This window comes from Oncorhynchus kisutch, linkage group LG28 (assembly GCF_002021735.2).
Source record: "Oncorhynchus kisutch isolate 150728-3 linkage group LG28, Okis_V2, whole genome shotgun sequence".
In the NCBI taxonomy this organism is placed as follows: Eukaryota; Metazoa; Chordata; class Actinopteri; order Salmoniformes; family Salmonidae; genus Oncorhynchus; species Oncorhynchus kisutch.
Genome location: NC_034201.2, coordinates 27,630,033 through 27,651,173, shown reverse-complemented (window position 1 = coordinate 27,651,173; position 21,141 = coordinate 27,630,033). Strand labels below are relative to the sequence as shown.

Below are 21,141 nucleotides of genomic sequence, written 5' to 3'. Positions count from 1 at the left end.
AACAGACATCGAATATCCCTTTGAGCATGGTGGAGTTATTAATTACACTTTGGATGGTGTATCAATACACGCAGTTACTACAAAGATACAGGTGTCCTTCCTAACTCAGTTGCCGGAGAGAAAGGAAACCGCACATGGATTTCACCATGAAGCCAATGGTGACTTTAAAACAGTTTCATAGTTCAATGGCTATGATAGGAGAGCACTAAGGATGGATCAACACAATACTAACCTAATTGACAGTGAAAAGAAGGAAGCCTGAACAGAATACAACAATTCCAAAACATGCATCCTGTTTGCAACAAGGCACTAATGTAAAACATCTGGGAAACATTCAGGACACTTTTTTGTTGTTGTCCTGAATACAAAATGTTATGTTTTGGGAAAATACAACACATTACTGAGTACTACTCTCCATATGTTCAAGCATTGTGATGGCTGCATAAATCAAATGTATTTATAAAGCCCTTTTTACATCAACCAATGTCACAAAGTGCTACCCATCATGTTATGGGTATGCTTGTAATCATTAAGGACTGCAGAGTTTTTCAGGATAAAAAAGAAACAGACTGGAGCTAAGCACACAGAAAATCTGGTTGTCTTCTTTCCACCAGACACTGGGAAATCAATTAATCTTTCAGCAGGACAATAATCTAAAACACAAGGCCAAATCTACATGAGTGGATTACCAAGAAGACCAAGGTTTCCATTAACCCAGTAGGCAGGTTTCTGTTTATTTGACAAAGCAATGTTGCAACAACAACAAAAGTGACATATGTCATGGAAACAGCAGATATAGGAGACATAAAGAAATTTTTTCTAAAGATCAACAAAATGTTTATCCATTCAACAGGTGGATTTTCCTTCTGTCAAACTTCATTTATTGCGATGAATTAGGGAACTGTGTTTTTATAATAAATTATGATTGCGTAATCATTTGAAGGTATCTAGGGCACGTGATTTCACCACGTAACTATAAAGCTCCATTCCACATTTCATTCTAAATGCGTACGTCTTGAAAAATTATATATATTTTTTAAACTATATAAAGTATTTTCTTTGCAAAACAAAGATTGTCCTGACTTTCAAAAATGCCTGAATTGCTTCGCCCTGCTTTCTGGTTGGCTGGCAAGTTTCCCCATCCAATTATTTCAGATCAACATGAGTACAAGTTTCACCATGGCACGGTCCGTAACGATACGTTGGCACATGACAATTATTAGGACATGGCAAATAATAGTAAATTATTGCATTCTATCTATGCTGGCTGAACCCGATGAAACCCGATAGGTGTGAGGGAATACAGGCCAATTTATTAATGTGCAATTTGCCTAAATGGGCCATGGAAACACTTCAACTATTTTGATTTAACACTCTATATTGTATTCAAAAAAACTCTTTTTTAGGTTAGTGACATCATTACATCCAGCTGTTTTCATCAACATGATATTTTAAATGGAAATGCACCCCTGCAGGCAATTTGTTTTAATCAAACTTTGTAAATGTCGACAAACAAACAATCACTGGACGAGTTAATGGAAACATAGCTAGTGAATGATCCTGAGTGGCCAAGTTAGTTCTGACTTAAATCTGCTAAGGCAAGACCATAAAAGGGTTGTCTAGCAATGATCATCAACCAATTCGACAGAGCTTGAAGAATAAAAAAAAAGAATAGGCAAATCTTGCACAATACAGGTGTGCAAAGCTCTTACTCTTATCCAGAAATACTCACAGCTGTAATCACTGCCAAAGATGATTCTAACACTTATTGTTCCCGGGGTTGAATACTTATCTAATCAACATATGTTTGTTTTATTTTCCATACTTTTTATTTTTTACAAATGTTCGAATTTGTCTTCTACTTTGACATGAGAGTATTTTGTGTAGATTGTTGACAAAAAAAAGGCTAATCCATTTTAATCCCACTTTGTAACAGTCAAGGGATGTGAATAATTTCTGAAGGCACTGTACAGAGCCAACGTGTGTTCAAGTCATTGATCTCACAGCCTAGCCTACTTCCCGCCTGTAGTATGCATCTGATGTCACTCTTCCGAACCAAGTAAATGCAGTATATGGAAACTATTCTGTCCATGTATAAACCTGCACTTTTGGCATATGGACATGTAATGCATACAATACAAGCATTTCGCTACACTTGCATTACCATCTGCTAACCATGTGTATGTGACCAATAACATTTGATTTGATATCATCTTGTTGGTGCTGCATGGTGTTTGTGCTTTTGCGACATCCTCTGTTCCAACTATTCCTGGCAGCCGCTCGCTGCTCGCTCCCTCCTCGGCTCACTGCTCCTCTCTGTGATGAGAATACTGAATAAGATGCCATTTAATTTCAGAATGGGTGTTGATGGTCTTTGTGAACCAAGCACCAATGCGTTCTAACAAAGACTAGGGTGTTGCAAGGTTCTCATGGGTCCTTATTTTTCGCTGTTCATGTGCTTCCACCTGTCAGATAACTATAAATTGAGGGGCAAAATATATGATTAAAAATATATATCTGTGGGTTATTAGGTCTGCTTGGCTTTTGACTTCTGTTATTTATCAATTGATAATTTGCTCTATGTTCACCCATTTAAAGTATAATGTTTTTGCATGACATTTTTACAATCCTAGCAGGGTTGTGTCCATAGTTGTATTTCTTATGAAAAGAACAGCTCAATGTCATGTTCATATAATTTCCCCCCCCTTTTTTATGAAGTGTCCCATGTTATTGTATAGCCTATTTGAATGAGAACAATTGAATTTACAATGCCCAGAAAATAAGGATAAATTACTGGTCTTTATCAAATACACTAAAGTTGGAGTCATTAACGCGTTTTTCGACCACTAAACAAATTTCTTGTTAACAAACTATAATTTTGGCAAGTTGGTTAGGACATCTACTTTGTGCATGACAAAATACATTTTTCCAACAATTGTTTACAGACCGATTATTTCACTGTATCACAATTCCAGTAGGTCAGACGTTTAAATACACTAAGTTGACTGTGCCTTTAAACAGCTTAGAAAATTCCAGAAAATGATGTCATGGTTTTAGAAGCTTCTGATAGGCTAATTGACCTCAGTTGAGTCAATTGGAGGTGTACCTGTGGATGTATTTCAAGGTCTACCTTCAAACGCAGTGCCTCTTTGCTTGACATCATGGGAAAATCAAAAGAAATCAGCCAAGACCTCAGAAAAAAAAATTGTAGACCTCCGCCAGTCTGATTCATCCTTGGCAGAAATTTCCAAATGCCTGAAGGTACCACGTTCATCTGTACAAACAATAGTATGCAAGTATAAACACCATGGGACCACGCAGCCGTCATACCACTCAGGAAGGAGACTCATTCGGTCTCCTAGAGATGAACGTACTTTGGTGCAAAAAGTGCAAATCAATCCCAGAACAACAGCAAAGGATGTTGTGAAGATGCTGGAGGAAACACGTACAAGAATATCTATTCCACAGTAAAACGAGTCCTATATCGACATAACCTGAAAGGCTGCTCAGTAAGGAAGAAACCACTGCTCCAAAACTGCCATTAAAAAAAGCAAGACTACGGTTTGCAACTGCACATGGGGACAAAGATTGTTCATTTTGGAGAAATGTCCCCTGCTCTGATGAAACAAAAATAGAACTGTTTGGCCATAATGACCACCATATGTTTTGAGGAAAAAGGGGGAGGCTTGCAAGCCGAAGAACACCATCCCAACCGTGAAGCACGGTGGTGACAGCATCATGTTGTGGGGGGGCTTTGCTGCAGGAGGGACTGGTGCACCTCACATCATGAGGTAGGAAAATGTGGAATATATTGAAGCAACATCTCAAGACATCAGTCAGGAAGTTAAAGCTTGGTCGCAAATGGGTCTTCCAAATGGACAATGACCCCAAGCATACTTCCAACGTCAAGGTATTGGAGTAGCCATCATAAAGCCCTGACCTCAATCCTATAGAACATGTGTGGGCAGAACTGAAAAAGCGTGTGCGAGCAAGGAGGCCTACAAACCTGACTCAGTTACACCAGCTCTGTCAGGAGGAATGGGCCAAAATTCACCCAACTTATTGTGGGAAGCTTGTCGAAGGGTATCAGAAACGTTTGACACACGTTAAACAATTTAAAGGCAATACACTCAATTAGTATTTGGTAGCATGTAAACTTCTGACCCACTGGGAATGTGATGAAATAAATAAAAGCTGAAATAAATCATTTTCTCTACTATTATTCTGACATTTCACATTAAAATAAGGTGGTGATCCTAACTGACCTAAAACAGGGAATTTTTGCTCGGATTAAATGTCAGGAATTGTGAAAAACTGAGTTTAAATGTATTTGGCTAAGATATATGTAAACTTCTGATTTCAACTGTAACAATTACAGTTTGAAATTGCTTTTATATTAAACTGCATTAATTAACACAACAGCATTTTATTATTTTAACTAAACACGGCAGAACTATGTTTGGATTTTTTTAAATCTAAAGTGTAGGTTTATATATTGGTCTGTTCTTATTCAACAATTATTAGAAGTTTATTGGACTTAGAAAAAATATGGTATCTAGTTAAGAAGTCAACAATTATTTAGATATATTTTTAAACTGCTGTATTTTCCTAAAATATTCTTTTTTTAAATTCTATTTTCTTTTTCTCTATCCATTCTCTCCAGATTGGCCTTATCTTGTTTACAAAGATACCGGTAAGTGAACAAACTGCTGAGGAGTGAAAGCAAGCCTCATGAGTTGGCCTGGCGGATCTCAGCGACGTTATGGATTTGACTAAAATGGGTATGATCCAGCTCCAGAACCCTAACCACCCCACGGCCCTGCTGAAGAAGGCTAACCAGATGCGTCTGGCAGGAACCCTCTGCGATGTGGTCATCATGGTGGACAGCCAGGAGTTCCATGCTCATCGGACCGTGCTGGCTTGCACCAGCAAGATGTTTGAGATCCTGTTTCACCGCAACAGCCAGCATTACACCCTGGACTTTCTTTCACCAAAGACCTTCCAGCAGATACTGGAGTATGCCTACACTGCCACACTCCAGGCCAAAGTGGAAGACCTGGATGACCTACTGTACGCAGCAGAGATCCTAGAAATTGAGTACCTGGAGGAGCAATGCCTCAAGATCCTGGAGACAATCCAGTCCTCAGACGACAACGACACGGAGGTCAACATGAACGAGGAAGGCACGGAGGAAGACGATGAGCGCAATTGCAGGCAAGGAGGGAAGAACGCCAAGAAGCATTCCATGGAGGGGAGCTACCATTCAGCCGTCCAGCAAGCCTCAGCCCTGGCCAGTATGGTGGACCAGAGCCCCTCTGTCTCCACATCCTTCGGGCTTTCCACCATGAGCCCAACCAAAGCTGCCGTGGACAGCCTGATGAGCATAGGCCAGTCCCTCCTGCAGCAGGGCTTTGGGGGCGAGCACCTGACTCAAGGAAACTCCCACCACCAATTGATGACCGAGATCAAGACTGAGATGATGCAAGTGGATGAAGGCGGAGGCCATGGGAGCCCCAGAACCATGGAGTCCAGTGCCTCCAGCAATGGCAAAAGGAGCGGCGAGTTGGACAAGAACCGCGATGGCCCCGGGACTCCAACCAGGAGCAGTGTGATCACGAGCGCCCGCGAGCTGCACTACGTCCGGGAGGATGGCATGGGCGACTCCCAAGCAGATGGCGGCCAAATGGGTCTGGAAGCCATGGCGGGTATGACCGGCATGACTGAGAAACACCTGGCCTCCTTGTACTCGCTGCCTACCAATCATAAAAATGAGACCATGCTATCCATGCCGGCCTCCATGGCCTCTTCTCTCCATCTGTCTCCTGCCCTGGCCATGTCCATGGACTTCAGTGCCTATGGGGGACTTCTGCCCCAGAGCTTCATCCAGAGGGAGTTCTTCAACAAGTTGGGGGAGCTGGCTGCCGGTATGAAGCCAGACGGTAGGAACCAGCATGAACGCTGCAACGTGTGTGGCGCAGAGCTACCAGACAACGAAGCTGTGGAGCAACATAGGTAAGCTCAACTTTGTTTAACTTCATGTCACTGGGTTGGTTCCATTTAACATGTGTAAACCTATTAATTTTTGCCCAAATCTATCTATCTTTAAATCAACGTTAAAATGCTATTTTAAGTCATCGCTGTACAATAACTTAATTTAAGGGTGCTGATATACAGTGCCTTCGGAAGGTATTCAGACCCCTTGACTTTTTCCACATTTTGGTATGTTACAGCCTTATTCTAAAAGTGATTAAATATAATTTTTTCTCTCAGCAATCTATACACAATACCGCATAATGACAAAGCAAAAACAGGTTTTAGACATTTTTGCAAATGTATTACAAATAAAAACAAGATACCTTATTTACATAAGTATTCACATCCTTTGCTTTCAGACTCGAAATTGAGGTCAATTCAATTGATTGGACGTGATTTGGAAAGGCATACACCTGTCTGATATAAGGTTTCACAGTTGACAGTGCATGTCAGAGCAAAAACCAAGCCATGAGGTCGAAGGAATTGTCCGTAGAGCTCCGAGATTGTGTCGAGGCACAGATCTGGGGAAGGGTGCCAAAAAATGTCTGCAGCATTGAAGGTCCGCAAGAACATAGTGGCCTCCATTTCTTAGAGCTGGCCACGTGGCCAAACTGAGCAATTGGGGGAGAAGGGCCTTGGTCAGAGAGGTGACCAAGAACCCAATGGTTACTCTAACAGCGCTCTGGAGTTCCTCTGTGGAGATGGGAGAACCTTCCAGATGGACAAGCATCTCTGCAGCACTCTACCAATCAGGCTTTTTATGGTAGAGTGGCCAAACAGAAGACAAAAGACAAAAGACACCTAAAGGGAAAGATTCTGGTCTGATAAAACCAAGATTGAACTCTTTGGCCTGAATGCCAAGCATCACGTCTGGAGGAAACATGGCACCATCCCTACGGTGAAGCATGGTGGTGGTAGCATCATGCTGTGGGGATGTGTTTCAGCGGCAGAGACTAGGTAGACTAGTAAGGATCAATGCAAATGGAGCAGAGTCAAGAGTTCCTTGATGAAAACTTGTTCCAGAGCGCTCAGGACCTTAGACTGAGGGTGAAGATTCACCTTCCAACAGGACAACGACACTAAGCACACAGCCAAGACAAACCAGGAGTGGCTTCGGGACAAGTCTCTGAATGTCCTTGAGTGGCCCAACCAGAGCCAGACTTGGAACTGATCTAACATCTTTGGAGAGACCTGAAAATAGCTTTGCAACAACGCTCCCCAACCAGCCTGACAGAGCTTGAGAGGATCTGCAAAGAGGAATGGGAGGAACTCTCCAAATACAGGTGTACCAAGCTTGTAGCGTTCTATCCAAGACGAGTTGAGGCTGTAATCGCTGCCAAAGGTGCTTCAACAAAGTACTGAGTAAAGGGTCTGAATACTTATGTAAACGTGATATTAATAAAATTAGCAAACAATTCTAAACATCTGTTTTTGCTTTAGGAGTTTGGGTTATTGTGTGTAGATTGAGGGGACAATTTAATTCATTTTAGCATAAGGCTGTAACGTAACAGTGGAAAAAGTCAAGGGGTCTGAATACTTTCTGAAGACACGTACATATAATATAGGCCTACATTTTTCAACCTTAAATAATTCTGGAATCTACCTATCAAAAGTTGTGATTGTCTTTTTTAAAATCTAGAATATGTTTGGTTTTTTGCTCATGCACTGAACAAAAATATAAACCGATCATGTAAAGTGTTGGTACCATGTTTCATGAGCTGAAAAAAAAATCCCAGAAAATGTCGATATGCGCAAAAAGCATATTGCTCTCAAATTTTGTGCACACATTTCTTTACTTACCTGTTTGTGAGCATTTCTTCTTTGCCAAGATAATCAATCCACCTGACAGGTGGGGCATATTAAGATGCTGATTAAACAGCATGATCATTACACAGGTGCATCTTGTGCTGGGGAGATTAAAAGGCAACTTTAAAATGTGTGACAAAACTGCACAACACAATGCCACAGAAGTCTCAAGGTTTGAGGGATTGTGCAATTTGCATGCAAGAATGTTCACCCGAGCTGTTGCTAGATAATTTAATGTTAATTTCTCTACCATAAGCCGCCTCCAACGTCATTTTAGAGAATTTGGCTGTACGTCCAACCAGCCCCACAACCGCAGACCACCTGTTAATCCTCCAGCTTCTTTCTTCTCACTTTGTCATTTAGGTTAGTATTGTGGAGTAACAAAAATGCTTTGATCCACCCTCAGTTTTTTCCTATCACAGCCATTAAACAATAACTGTTTTAAACTCACAATTAGCCTCTTGGAGAAATCCCTGTGGTTTCCTTGCTTTCCGGTGATGGCGTTAGGAACAAAGCTTTATCTTTGTAGTGTCTGGGTGTATTTGTACAGAATTCAAAGTGTAATTAATAACTTCAGCATGCTGAAAGGGATATTCAATGTCTGCTTTTTTTTTTTACCTGTCTTCCAATAGTTTCCCTTCTTTGTGAGGCATTTGAAGCCCTCCCTGGTCTTCGTGGTTGAATCTGTGTTTGAAATTCACTGCTCGACTGAGGGACCTTGCAATTATCTGTATGTGTCGGGTACAGAGATTATGTAGTCATTCAAAAATCATGTTGCTCGCTATTGCACACAGTGAGTCCATGCAACTTATTATGTGACATGTTAAGCACATTTTTAGTCCTGAACTTATTTTGGCTTGCCATACTAAAGGGTTTGAATACTTGTTGACTCAAGCCATTTCAGTTTTCATTTGTAAAAATATCTAAAAACATAATTCCACTTTGACATTAGGGGTATTTTGTTGTGTTGCAGGTCTACACACAATGTTGAAAAGTCTAAAGGGTGTGTGAACTTTCTGAAGGCACCGTAGCTAACAAACTACAGTTGAAGTCTGAAGTTTTACATATACTTAGGTTGGAGTCATTAACTTGTTTTTCAACCACTCCACTGTTCTTGTTAGCAAACTATAGTTTTGGCAAGTCTGTTAGGACATCATTGCATGACACAAGTCATTTTTCCAACAATTGTTTACAGACAGATTATTTCACTTATAATTCACTGTATCACAATTCCAGTGGGTCAGAAGTTTACATACACTAAGTTGACTGTGCCTTTAAACAGCTTGGAAAATTCTGACTTTAGAAGCTTCTGATAAGCTAATTGACATAATTTGAGTCAATTGGAGGTGTACCTGTGGATGTATTTCAAGGCCTACCTTCACACTCAGTGCCTCTTTGCTTGACATCATGGGAAAATCAAAAGAAATCAGCCAAGACCTCAGAAAAAAAATCTGCCAGTCTGGTTCATCCTTGGGAGAAATTTCTAAATGCCTGAAGGTACCACGTTCATCTGTACAAACAATAGTATGCAAGTATAAACACCATGGGACCACGCTGCCGTCATACTGCTCAGGAAGGAGACGCGTTCGGTCTCCTAGAGATGAACGTACTTTGGTGCGAAAAGTGCAAATCAATCCCAGAACAACAGCAAAGGACCTTGTGAAGATGCTGGAGGAAACGGGTACAAAAGTATCGATATCCACAGTAAAACGAGTCCTTTCTCGACATAACCTGAAAGGCCGCTCAGCAAGGAAGAAACCACTGCTCCAAAACTGGCATTAAAAAAAGCTAGACTATGGTTTGCAATGGCACATGGTGACAAAGATCGTACTTTTTGGAGAAATGTCTTCTGGTCTGTTGAAACAAAAATAGAACTGTTTGGCCATAATGACCATTGTTATGTTGGAGGGAAAAGGGGGAGGCTTGCAAGCCAAAGAATACCATCCCAACCGTGAAGCACGGGGGTGGCAGCATCATGTTGTGGTGGTGCTTTCCTGCAGGAGTGACTGGTGCTCTTCACAAAATAGATGGCATCATGAGGTAGGAAAATTATGTGGATATATTTAAGCAACATCTCAAGACATCAGTCGGGAAGTTAAAGCTTGGTCGCAAATGGGTCTTCCAAATGAACAATTACCCCAAGCATTCTTCCAAAGTTGTGGCAAAATGGCTCAAGGACAACATAGTCAAGATATTGGAGTGGCCATCACAAAGCCCTGATCTCGATCCCATAGAAAATTTGTGGGCAGAACTGAAAAGGCGTGTGTGAGCAAGGAGGCCTACAAGCCTGACTCGGTTACACCAGCTCGGTCAGGAGGAATGGGCCAAAATTCACCCAACTTATTGTGGAAGCTTGTGGAAGGCTACCCAGAATGTTTGACCCAAGTTAAACAATTTAAAGGCAATGCTACCAAATACTAATTGAGTATGTTAACTTCTGAACCACTGGGAATGTGATGAAAGAAATACAAGCTGAAATAAATCTCTCTACTTTTATTCTGACATTTCACATTCTTAAATAAAGTGGTGATCCTAACTGACCTAGGACGGGGACTTTTTACTAGGATTAAATGCCAGGAATTGTGAAAAACTGAATTTAAATGTATTTGGCTAAGGTGTATGTAAACTTCTGACTTCAATTGTAGGTGACTCTTTGGATAATATCCTTGATTTTAATTTTAATGTTTGAGATTTTAAAACTCATTGTTTTCTTAACTTTTCTTATCACAATTCTGATGCAACAAATTTTAAGCCTGATTTTGAATACATTTTTTTGAATGAGTAAATGTGAAATTAGCTTCTTGTGGTCTATCACCTGCTTTTGAAACATTGCTGAGAAGAGTAACTGATTTTAATAAGCCTTTTACTGGACATGCAGTTAATAAAATGCATTTCTTAATTGGAATAAGTAAAGTATTTTTCCATTATACTGCTGGCAATAGCATTGGATCTTATGTTTGTCAATTTTCACCCAGAATTGGGTAGGAGTTACTTTCTTGTGTACTAAAGTCAATAATGTAGGCATTTTAAGGCAGTTGTATTGCAATGCCACCAGGCTACTGCTCACTTGTTGCTGATACTACATGATACTTGAATATCTGTATTCATATTGTTTAAAGTAGGCTAGCAAAGCAATACTATATCTACAAACTCAACAGCTAAAGTGTTGTCGATCTCTGAAACAAAAGCAGTAGTCTATTGTATGTGACCGAGTCAGAGGTTCTCTCCCCTGATGACTTCCAGGCCTGTCCGGGTGACTGTCCGAGCCGTCCTGCCGCGGCGCTGGCTGAGCCCATTAGTTGCACCTGGCGGAGGAGGTCGACTAATGGGAAGCAGCCCCCTCCCCCTCTCCTCACACCCACCCCAGCACACCCCTGAACCCTGCGGTGTGGCCAGTGATGGAGTGTCCCAGGCCGGGGCTCCCAGCCACCTGGGGGACAAGGAGGGCCTTATTAGCTTTATGAGTGGAGCAGACTGTCCAGGCCAGGAAATGAGGGCTGTGCACAGGACCCAGGCCCTGCCCTCTGCAGCCTAACCTTTGGGCCGCTCGGCTGGCCTCTGCTTCTTGTCAGCAGAGCTGGAGGGTGGGGTAGTCGTGGTGTGGATGGAAGTCTGAAAAGAGGGGGTGCAGTGAGTAAATCCATGCCAGTCAAGCACTGCTGTTTAAATCCCACCGTGCACTCCTGTTGTAGACTACACAGCATGCTGTTGTCTACGTCCTGAGAAATATTTGCGCAACTTCCAAAACTGTAAAGGAACTGTACTAGTTTGTCTAAAGTTGGGAAATAGGCCATAAGAAACACTCACACTCACTCAATCTGTTTCTGCTAATGGCCTGACACTCTCACACAGCCCAACACCCCATGAAGCTTGTAGGAGTTCGGAATTTGGGACTGACTCCGTGTGTCAGCATTGATTGAGAGCTCACATTTCCAGTTGTTTAAGATTATAGTGAGACAAGGAGTGGGAGGGGAGGGGGCACCCCGGGTGAGTTTCCAGGTCCTAGGTCATGTCTGGAGATTCAAGATTTTATGCAACTGAAAAGAGTTGGATGACATTTTAAAGACGACTCATGCTTGTTTTGCTGAAAAGTTGTACTCTGTACCCTGATCTTGTACAACTTCCTGTGTTTTCAGTGGTTGAATTGGGAGCTGTGGGGTCCCTAGTTCAGCGGCGATTGTTTACCCCATTTCTTCACAGCATGTGATTTCTGTGTAATGCTCAAATGACATTCCAGTGGAGTGACTTTTCATTTTTAAGCATGCAGCTTAAAGCACTCTTGTCATTTGATTTGTCCATCATTCAACAACTAAAACATCAAGTGTTGGTCTAGAAAGGCATGCCCCTACAAATCAATGGTTGTATTTAGACAAGGCTTTTTTAGGCCCAGTGCTACTCTGATATGTGAAAATAAATAAGATCTGCAAGTGATCTCTGCTAAACTGTGGACCAAGTTCTTATTTATTATTACAATAATAAGAGGGGCTCCCTCTCTCTACAGTTTCCTGAAGTCCACGATCATCTCCTTTGTTTTGTTGGGGGGTCAGCTCTAGGAAGAGTCTTGGTGGTTCCAAACTACTTCCATTTAAGAATGATGGCAGCCCGTGTGTTCTTGGGGACCTTCAATGCTGCAGACATTTTTGGTCCACTTCCCCAGATCTGTGCCTCGACACAATCCTGTCTTGGACCTCTACAGACAATTCCTTCGACCTCATGGCTTGGTTTTTGCTCTGACATGCACTGTCAACTATGGGACCTTATATAGCCTTTCCAAATCATGTAAAAGTGGTGATCCTAACTGACTTAAGACAGGGAATTTTTACTAGGATTAAATGTCAGGGATTGTGAAACTGAGTTTAAATGTATTTGGCTAAGGTGTATGTAAACTTCCGACTTCAACTGTATATGCAGATCTCCATCTTATCACATGTTAATTTACAGCAATCGATTGCCAGAATTGTGAGTCATGATTTGATTGAATATGATTTTTTGATTCCCTTTTTGTTTATTATCAGCAAACCTGTACATTATTTTGTCCCAGAAATGTTTTATATCTGATCAATTGACAGAAATTTCAGTTCCCCTGTTGATAAACCTACATGTTTTTCTAAAGACTTGTCAAATGCTTTGATTGTTGATGGCTCACAGAGCGATGGTTCTGGTTGACTAATTACAAATTATATACCAGCAGCCCTGTGCTAGGGTCGCCGCCATCTCCAATTACAAACGTGAAGAAAATTTCAGTCGGGAGTTCATTTGGTTCAAACAGGTCAAGTTAACTGGCCCTAATTGTTTCCAGAAGTTGCACAGGTCCTTTGTGTGTGTGTGTGTGTGTGTGTGTTTGAATGAATTCATCAGTAAGTGCTCACTTCCTGTATACTTTTAGCCTGCTCCATTCATTCGCCTGTGTCCTGGGTTCTGTCATAAAGCCTCAAAACAACTGGATGTGATGCGGATTGGCTCCACAAATGGGTGGGGGTGTTGTATCTCTTGAAGTAGCCCTCCAAAGTCATGTATTGATATCTCCCAGAGATTTATGAGTGAGGGATTGGTAAATGAAGTGCTGTGTTTTTGTTTTTCAATTGCCCTAGGTTTTGCTACAGGGGACAAATCAACGCTCCATCTCACCACAACAATACGTTTTTTTTCTGCTCCAAAGCCGGGACATATTTGACAAGCTCCGATGTATTATTTCTTAAAGCCTTGGTGAGTTTACTTGTGGCTTCAGGGAGACAAGATTAAAGCAATATTTTAGTAACCCCCGCAATAGGAAAATAATCAGCTGGCAAGGCTGAGGGATTATTAGACAAATGCATTGTACGGGGGCTAACTCTAAGGAAGAGAACTCTGTTTGATATTCCAACACCGCTTCTGATTCAAAGGCCCAAAGCTTTGGGTTTATCACTTTCACTTAACACCCATTATCATGAGGATGTCTGACCTCTAATGCACTTACAACCCTCCAGAACCCTTTTGGAATATAGCTGGTAAACATAACTAACCATCAATGTTTAAACCATTTCTCTCAAATCCTAGCCTCAAAGTGTATGAATGAAACCCTATCAATGATTGTCCACTTCGCGTCGGCCATCTTTGAGATCGAGAAACCTTTTCATCAATGACATTCGGATATTCAATTTCCTCCCTTGTGTCGAGGTGGATAGAGAGGGCAGAGCGGAGCTTAGTCGGCGTGTTCTAATACCCAGGGTCCCTTGGTATGCTGGGGACCTTATCTGTGCATATCAGGGGGACTGATAAGAGAGAGAGACACCACAACCTTATTTCTATCACATTTTGTGCACACAGGTGGATGGATTATCGAGAAGCTGATTAAACAGCATGATCATTACACACGTGCACCTTGTGCTGTCACACAACTCAATGCCACAGATGTCTCAAGTTTTGCATTTGGCATGCTGACTGCAGGACTGTCCATCAGAGCTGTTGCCAGAGAACTGAATGTTAATTGCTCTACGATAAGCCGCTTCCAACGTACAGCTGATGAAACTGGGGTTTTGCACAACCAAAGAATTTCTGCACAAACTGTCAGAAACCATCTCAGGTAAGCTCATGTGTGTGCTTGTCTTCACCAAGGTCTTGACCTGACTGCAGTTTGGCGTCATAACTGACTTGCTCACATTTGATGGCCCCTGGCATGCTGAAAAGGTGTGCTCTTCACTGATGAATCCCGGTTTCAACCGTACCAGGCAGATGGCAGACGTTGTATGGTGTCGTGTGACGGGCGGTTTGCTGATGTCAATGTTGTGAACAGAATGCCCCATGGTGGCGGTGGGGTTATTGTATGGGCAGGCATAAGCTATGGACAACAAACACAATTTGCATTTTGTCGATGGCAATTTGAATGCACAGAGATACCGTTACGAGATCATGAGGCTTATTGTTGTGCCATTCATCCACCGCCATCACCTCATGTTTCAGCATGATAATGCATGGCCCCATTTCGCAAGGATCTGGACACAATTCCTGGAAGCTGAAAATGTCCCAGTTCTTCCATGGCCTGCATACTCACCAGACATGTCACCCATTGAACATTTTTGGGATGCTCTGGATTGACGTGTACGACAGCGTGTTCCAGTTCCTGCCATTATCCAACTTTATAGATGAACAGTGGGGCAAAAAAGTATTTAGTCAGCCACTAATTGTGCAAGTTCTCCCACTTAAAAAGATGAGAGGCCTGTAATTTTCATCATAGGTACACTTCAACTATGACAGACAAAATGAGGGGAAAAAAATCCAGAAAATCACTAGTATTTTTAATGAATTTATTTGCAAAATATGGTGGAAAAAAAGTATTTGGTCACCTACAAACAAGCAAGATTTATGGCTCTCACAGACCTGTAACTTCTTCTTTAAGAGGCTCCTCTGTCCTCCACTCGTTACCTGTATTAATGGCACCTGTTTGAACTTATCAGTATAAAATACACCTGTCCACAACCTCAAACAATCACACTCCATACTCCACTATGGCCAAGACCAAAGAGCTGTCAAAGGACACCAGAAACAAAATTGTAGACCTACACCAGGCTGGGAAGACTGAATCTGCAATAGGTAAGCAGCTTGGTTTGAAGAAATCGAATGTGGGAGCAATTATTAGGAAATGGAAGACATACAAGACCACTGATAATCTCCCTCGATCTGGGGCTCCACGCAAGATCTCACCCCGTGGGGTCAAAATGATCACAAGAACGGTGAGCAAAAATCCCAGAACCACACGGGGGGACCTAGTGAATGACCTGCAGAGAGCTGGGACCAAAGTAACAAAGCCTACCATCAGTAACACACTACGCCACCAGGGACTCAAATCCTGCAGTGCCAGACGTGTCCCCCTGCTTAAGCCAGTACCATGTCCAGGCCCGTCTGAAGTTTGCTAGAGAGCATTTGGATGATCCAGAAGAAGATTGGGAGAATGTCATATGGTCAGATGAAACCAAAATATACCTTTTTGATAAAAACTCAACTCGTTGTGTTTGGAGGACAAAGAATGCTGAGTTGCATCCAAAGAACACCATACCTACTGTGAAGCATGGGGGTGGAAACATCATGCTTTGGGGCTGTTTTTCTGCAAAGGGACCAGGACGACTGATCCATGTAAAGGAAAGAATGAATGGGGCAATGTATTGTGAGATTTTGAGTGTGAACCTCCTTCCATCAGCAAGGGCATTGAAGATGAAATGTGGCTGGGTCTTTCAGCATGACAATGATCCCAAACACACCGCTCGGGCAATGAAGGAGTGGCTTCGTAAGAAGCATTTCAAGGTCCTGGAGTGGCCTAGCCAGTCTCCAGATCTCAACCCCATAGAACATATTTGGAGGGAGTTAAAAGTCTGTGTTGCCCAGCAACAGCCCCAAAACATCACTGCTCTAGAGGAGATCTGCATGGAGGAATGGGCCAAAATACCAGCAACAGTGTGTGAAAACCTTGTGAAGACTTACAGAAAACGTTTGACCTCTGTCATTGCCAACAAGGGGTATATAACAAAGTATTGAGAGAAACTTTTGTTATTGACCAAATACTTATTTTCCACCATAATTTGCAAAATAAATTCATTAAAAAATCCTACAATGTGATTTTCAGGATTTTTTTTTCTCATTCTGTCTGTCATAGTTGAAGTGTACCTATGATGAAAATTACAGGCCTCATCTTTTAAGCGGGAGAACTTGCACAATTGGTGGCTGACTAAATACTTTTTTGCCCCACTGTATATCTGTATTCCCGGTCATGTGAAATACATAGATTTGGGCCTGATGATGAATTTATTTAAATGGACTGATTTTCCTTATTTGAACTGTAAAAATGTAGAGATTGTTGCACATCTTATATTGTTGTTCAGTATACATCATTTTTCTAATTTTATTTTTTTAAAGATGAGCTTCAAAAGGAAATAATCTAGTTGATTCAGCAAGCACCTAAGTTTAGCATTTTTAATGAAGAAATTGTATGGTATTTCTGGTTGTTAGCTACGAACTCATTGATCCTGGATTGTAGTATACCCCTCTGATATCCTATCCACCACCAACAGCCGGATGGAGGATTATTTTACCATATGTTATAGATGGGCTTTAATGTGCCCTTGAACTCTATTTGTTGCTCAGTTTGTTGTGCTTGCGTTGTCATAGTCTACATTATTGGGGGAAAGAAAGATTTACCTAAGCTTGGCTAAATGTAGAAGCTTTTTATTACAAGTGAAACTGGCAGAACTCCATTACAAGGAGCAGGATTATCACCCCCATTTGAAATCACGCAGTGAGCAAATCCCCTGGAGAGCACTTTACACAGGTACAGTAGTACATCATGGGGTAATATCCAAATAGCTACACAAAAGCTTTTTGAAAAGGGCACACATGCCAGGAAGTTTCTCCTCTTCCAGAACAGACCAAATTTGAGGACTGGGGCAAGCCATGAGGCATTATGTTATCCTCCCTGACTGCCTCCTTTTCATAGTCGCCAAGCCTTGATGCCTTGTTGATGTAGTGCCTGGTGTCTGTTTGTTTATGCATCTGAGGATCAGCCTTTGGCCGGCAGGCGCGAGAGCAGAGCCGAGGCAGCTGGCTGAAACCCAATTATAGACGGGCTCTAAAAGGCCCTGGTCGATTTACACCGCCATCTCTCTGATCTCAGATCTGTGCTCTGTCCTCACTGTCAGGCTAGGAGATGTATCGATTAAAGACTTAACATGGGGTTACATCATGTGGAATGTACTGCACACCCCTCTGTCAGAAGGAGCGTCCCCCCCCCCCCCCCCCAAAAAAAACACAATCTCCATCGGATTTGAAAATCTGCTCATACCTGTCATTACTTCATGCTGTTTTTTTGATTGATTGAATTATGTCGTACACAGCAACACAAACACCCTTTTGATCCAAATACAGTAAAAAGAATGTTTTTTATATATCACCCCAAAAAGCGCCAGACCACACACACTTAACCAGATAAGCATCATTCAGTGCTGGGTGCATGAGACGTTACTGCTGCACAAGCCTCCTTTCTTCAGTGCTGCGGCTCCCGTTATCTCACCACTGCAACTGGAGATGGTCGGATTACGGTCCGGGGAGCGTGGTGCAAACTCTGTACGGAGCCAGGTGGCTCACCACCTCATGGCTAACAACTATAAAATAACTTTTTTGGACCAGGGAGATGAAAGAGAAAAAAAAGATCAACTAAATCTTATTTCCAGACAGTGTCCAAGGCAATGGAGGATCAACCGTATTCTGGGCAGACCGAGATGAGAGCAGGGCTGTTGTGACAAGAAGCTAATGTTGTTACACAACTCCTGCCCTGCCTCACCTGTCTCTGCATGGTTAAACCTAGCTAGTGCTGAGAGTGCTGCGCCTGGCCTCCTGTGGTTAGGCAGGCTGTTAGGGGCCTTGGCTCGCACATTTCATATCTTTTGTGCTTCTGGGGAGCCTGTGGTCAGAGGGGGGAGGGAGGTGCTGGTGACAGCCTATACTGCTTTATGCTGCCTGGCTGCCTGTCTAGGTGAGGGTGAAAGCACACCAGTGGTTAGCAGTTCCAGCCAGATATGTAAATGTATTGTCTGGCCTACCAACCTGATGGCTATTTCCCACTCCAAGTAGAGCAGCTGCACTGATGTTTGTGTAAAACACTGGTTGGGATGAAATGTTAGACACTTCTATGATTCTTTCATTTCAGAATAGGTTTGTTTTTCCTTTTATTTTGATAAAAGGAAAAACTATTCTATTTACCGCTCTTGAACTCAGCTTTTCTCAGGCTGCCGTTACACTAAGCAATTTGTACGCAATTTTAGTTGCTTGCGACCAGGTGTTGGAACCAAAATGATTTTCCAATCGTTTCGTTCTGAAATAACAATTTTATTTTTTACATTCCGTTCCACAGTTCCGATAAGCAAAATAAAGTTCTGAACCCCCCCAAAAGTTAAGGTTTATATTGTTCCTTTTAAACCTCCTGAAATATTTTATTAATTTTTTACATTTAGCTTTACATTTAAATAACTTCACCAATCATTACGGATAGTACAGCTTGCTATGGCAGGGGCAAGCTTATTTACATGCATTGGACAAACAAGTGTAGGGCACAAGATTCCACTGAAATTTTGCAGGTGGAGGAGGAGGCTTGGCTTGAAGTGCTGGGCATCTTGTTGTTATGACATGCATCATCTGAATTAGGCCCACAGAAGTATATATATGGAGGAGTGGCTTCTATGAAGGAACTTTGAATGTCTTTGAGCTTCAAAAAGTTGGCTTAATGTTGGACAAGCTAGCTAGCTTACAAGCTTGTGTGTGCAGAGCGGCACCAGAATTAAAATAAAAACACATCTTACTTTTTTGTAGTTAATAAATCCAATGTGAAACTTGACAGACAGACAGACACTGGTTTAAGTTTCTGAGTGACAGAGTGAGGGCTTTGCATAGGCACTTTGTTTTTTGTGGGACTGGAAAAAAATGCCCAGAAGGTAAAAGGTTATTAACTGGTTCCCATGCTCTGGTTTTCAGTTCTGTTCCCTGAACCAGTTCTGACCCCTTCTTGCAACTGAGTTGCTTTGTGAAACACCTCCTGCAACTAATCTGCAACTTGGTTGCATCTAGTTGAAATGTTTCAACTTTATGCAGGTAACAGCCAAAACAAACATGATCCATTAGAAAGTTCGGAATTCTGACCCAGTTGCCATGTCAACACAGCTATCAGTGCTGCGCAGCACAACCCGTGATCAGGGTTGACAGAACAGAGACTAGCACAACAGGAAATGTGTACAGGTTATTGTACATGCTTTAGCATTCAAATTTCATTTCAAAGTGAAGCTAAATCTCTCCCTGACCAGTTTCCACTGAAATTATCCACCATGAACTGTGGTAGCTAGCTTAGTTTGTTTGCTAGCCTAGTAAAATCGTTGCTAGCTAACTAGCTGTGCTGGTGTTTGCTATGTCGTTTTGGCTACCTAACTAAATTGTACAGGCTGCATTTTGTCTTCATCCATGCTGTTACTATAACTAAACGGTTAGATAAACAAACAAATAATTTGTGACACCATGATGTAATGAAGCAGATGACATGGGGTGAGTTAAATTTGATTGGCTGCTGCATGCAATTTTAAGCATGTTTGAGTTGCTTCGTGTAACAGCAAAGTTGCTTGAGATATCCCTTACAACTAAAATTGTGTGAAAGTTGATTAGTGTAACTGCAGCCTTACTGTAAGCACAAACCACAAGCAACTTTTCCATTAAAAGCCAAATGAATTACAATGATCCCCCTTAAAGCCCGGTTTTGATTTCATGTTTAAAGCTGCTCCCTCCCTGCCCCCCCTTCTTCGGTCCCGAATGCCGGTGTTTTAATCCTGTCGATATCCCATTAGCATCTCCTCTCCGGGTCCCGCCACATGAAAGATGATGTCGGTTCCCCCTTGGTGGTTCTAACGCGCTGCCGAGCGCGGGGGCACAATGAGTGTGGTCCCGAGCCAAAGGGCCAACCCAAGCGTGCACAAGACCTGTGTGAATGCTACCGCCACGGCTCCCAGCCTCCCCTGGAAGTATCAAATCAGAGCCCTCCGCGGGCTTCCACCGAGAGAGGCTCTAATTAGCTTCTTTGTTGCCGCCTGAATGGGGTGCCAGAGATTGGCAAGGGGCCCCAATGGAGTGATATGAGAGTGCTAAGAATGGGGTCATAAAACTCCCATCACAAAGGAGCACTCAGGTTGGGGACTGGGCTGGGCGATAGGCTGGACGGCACCGTACAGGTCCTGTTTACTACCCGACCACCTCACTCCTCTCAGGACCCCAGCCAGGGTATGTCCTGGAACATACACACAAATCTAATCTGGCAGGTTGTTAGACAGCTTTTTGCCTGTCTATATTCCTGCCTCAGAATTTTTGGTTGAAGCAGTTTGTTTTCTTGTGGTTTTATTGACTGGCTGTTGGGTCACACATGGTTTAGTTTTTCTCTGTTTTTGCAAGTGAACCAACAATTTGGCTCTTGGAGCCACACTATTTTCTGTGTCGGTTTCCACTGTCTCTTAACACCGCATTGAAGTAACCAATATGTCTGCCCCTCTTTGACTGATACTAGCAGGGAGCACCAAGTGCGGGCCGGAGCGGTTTAGCTCGTGCAACACGTTTACATTCTTACTGTAATCCAGGGGGGGAGGGATCAGTTGAGTAAATCATGGTATAAAGCTTAAAAACCATAATTGATTTATGTATTTGCTGAATGAAGACGGGCTGAGAGATTAGTCAGGGAATCAGTCTCAAGGTCCCGATTGGTATTTTTAAATCACTGATGAATGACAAGTTCTTCCAGTTTAAAAGTAT

General features: G+C 42.3%; 1 protein-coding gene across 2 annotated transcripts in view; it reads left to right on the top strand.

Moving 5' to 3' along the window:
- Positions 1-21,141, top strand: part of LOC109872746 (zinc finger and BTB domain-containing protein 16-A) — a 168,725-nt gene that overhangs the window by 3,140 nt on the left and 144,444 nt on the right. For both annotated transcript variants that reach the window (XM_020464050.2, XM_020464049.2), the window contains exon 2: positions 4,664-6,012. In XM_020464050.2, the coding sequence (XP_020319639.1) occupies positions 4,763-6,012 (1,250 nt within the window). In that variant the 5' untranslated portion in view covers positions 4,664-4,762. The remainder of the gene's footprint in view (positions 1-4,663; positions 6,013-21,141) is intronic.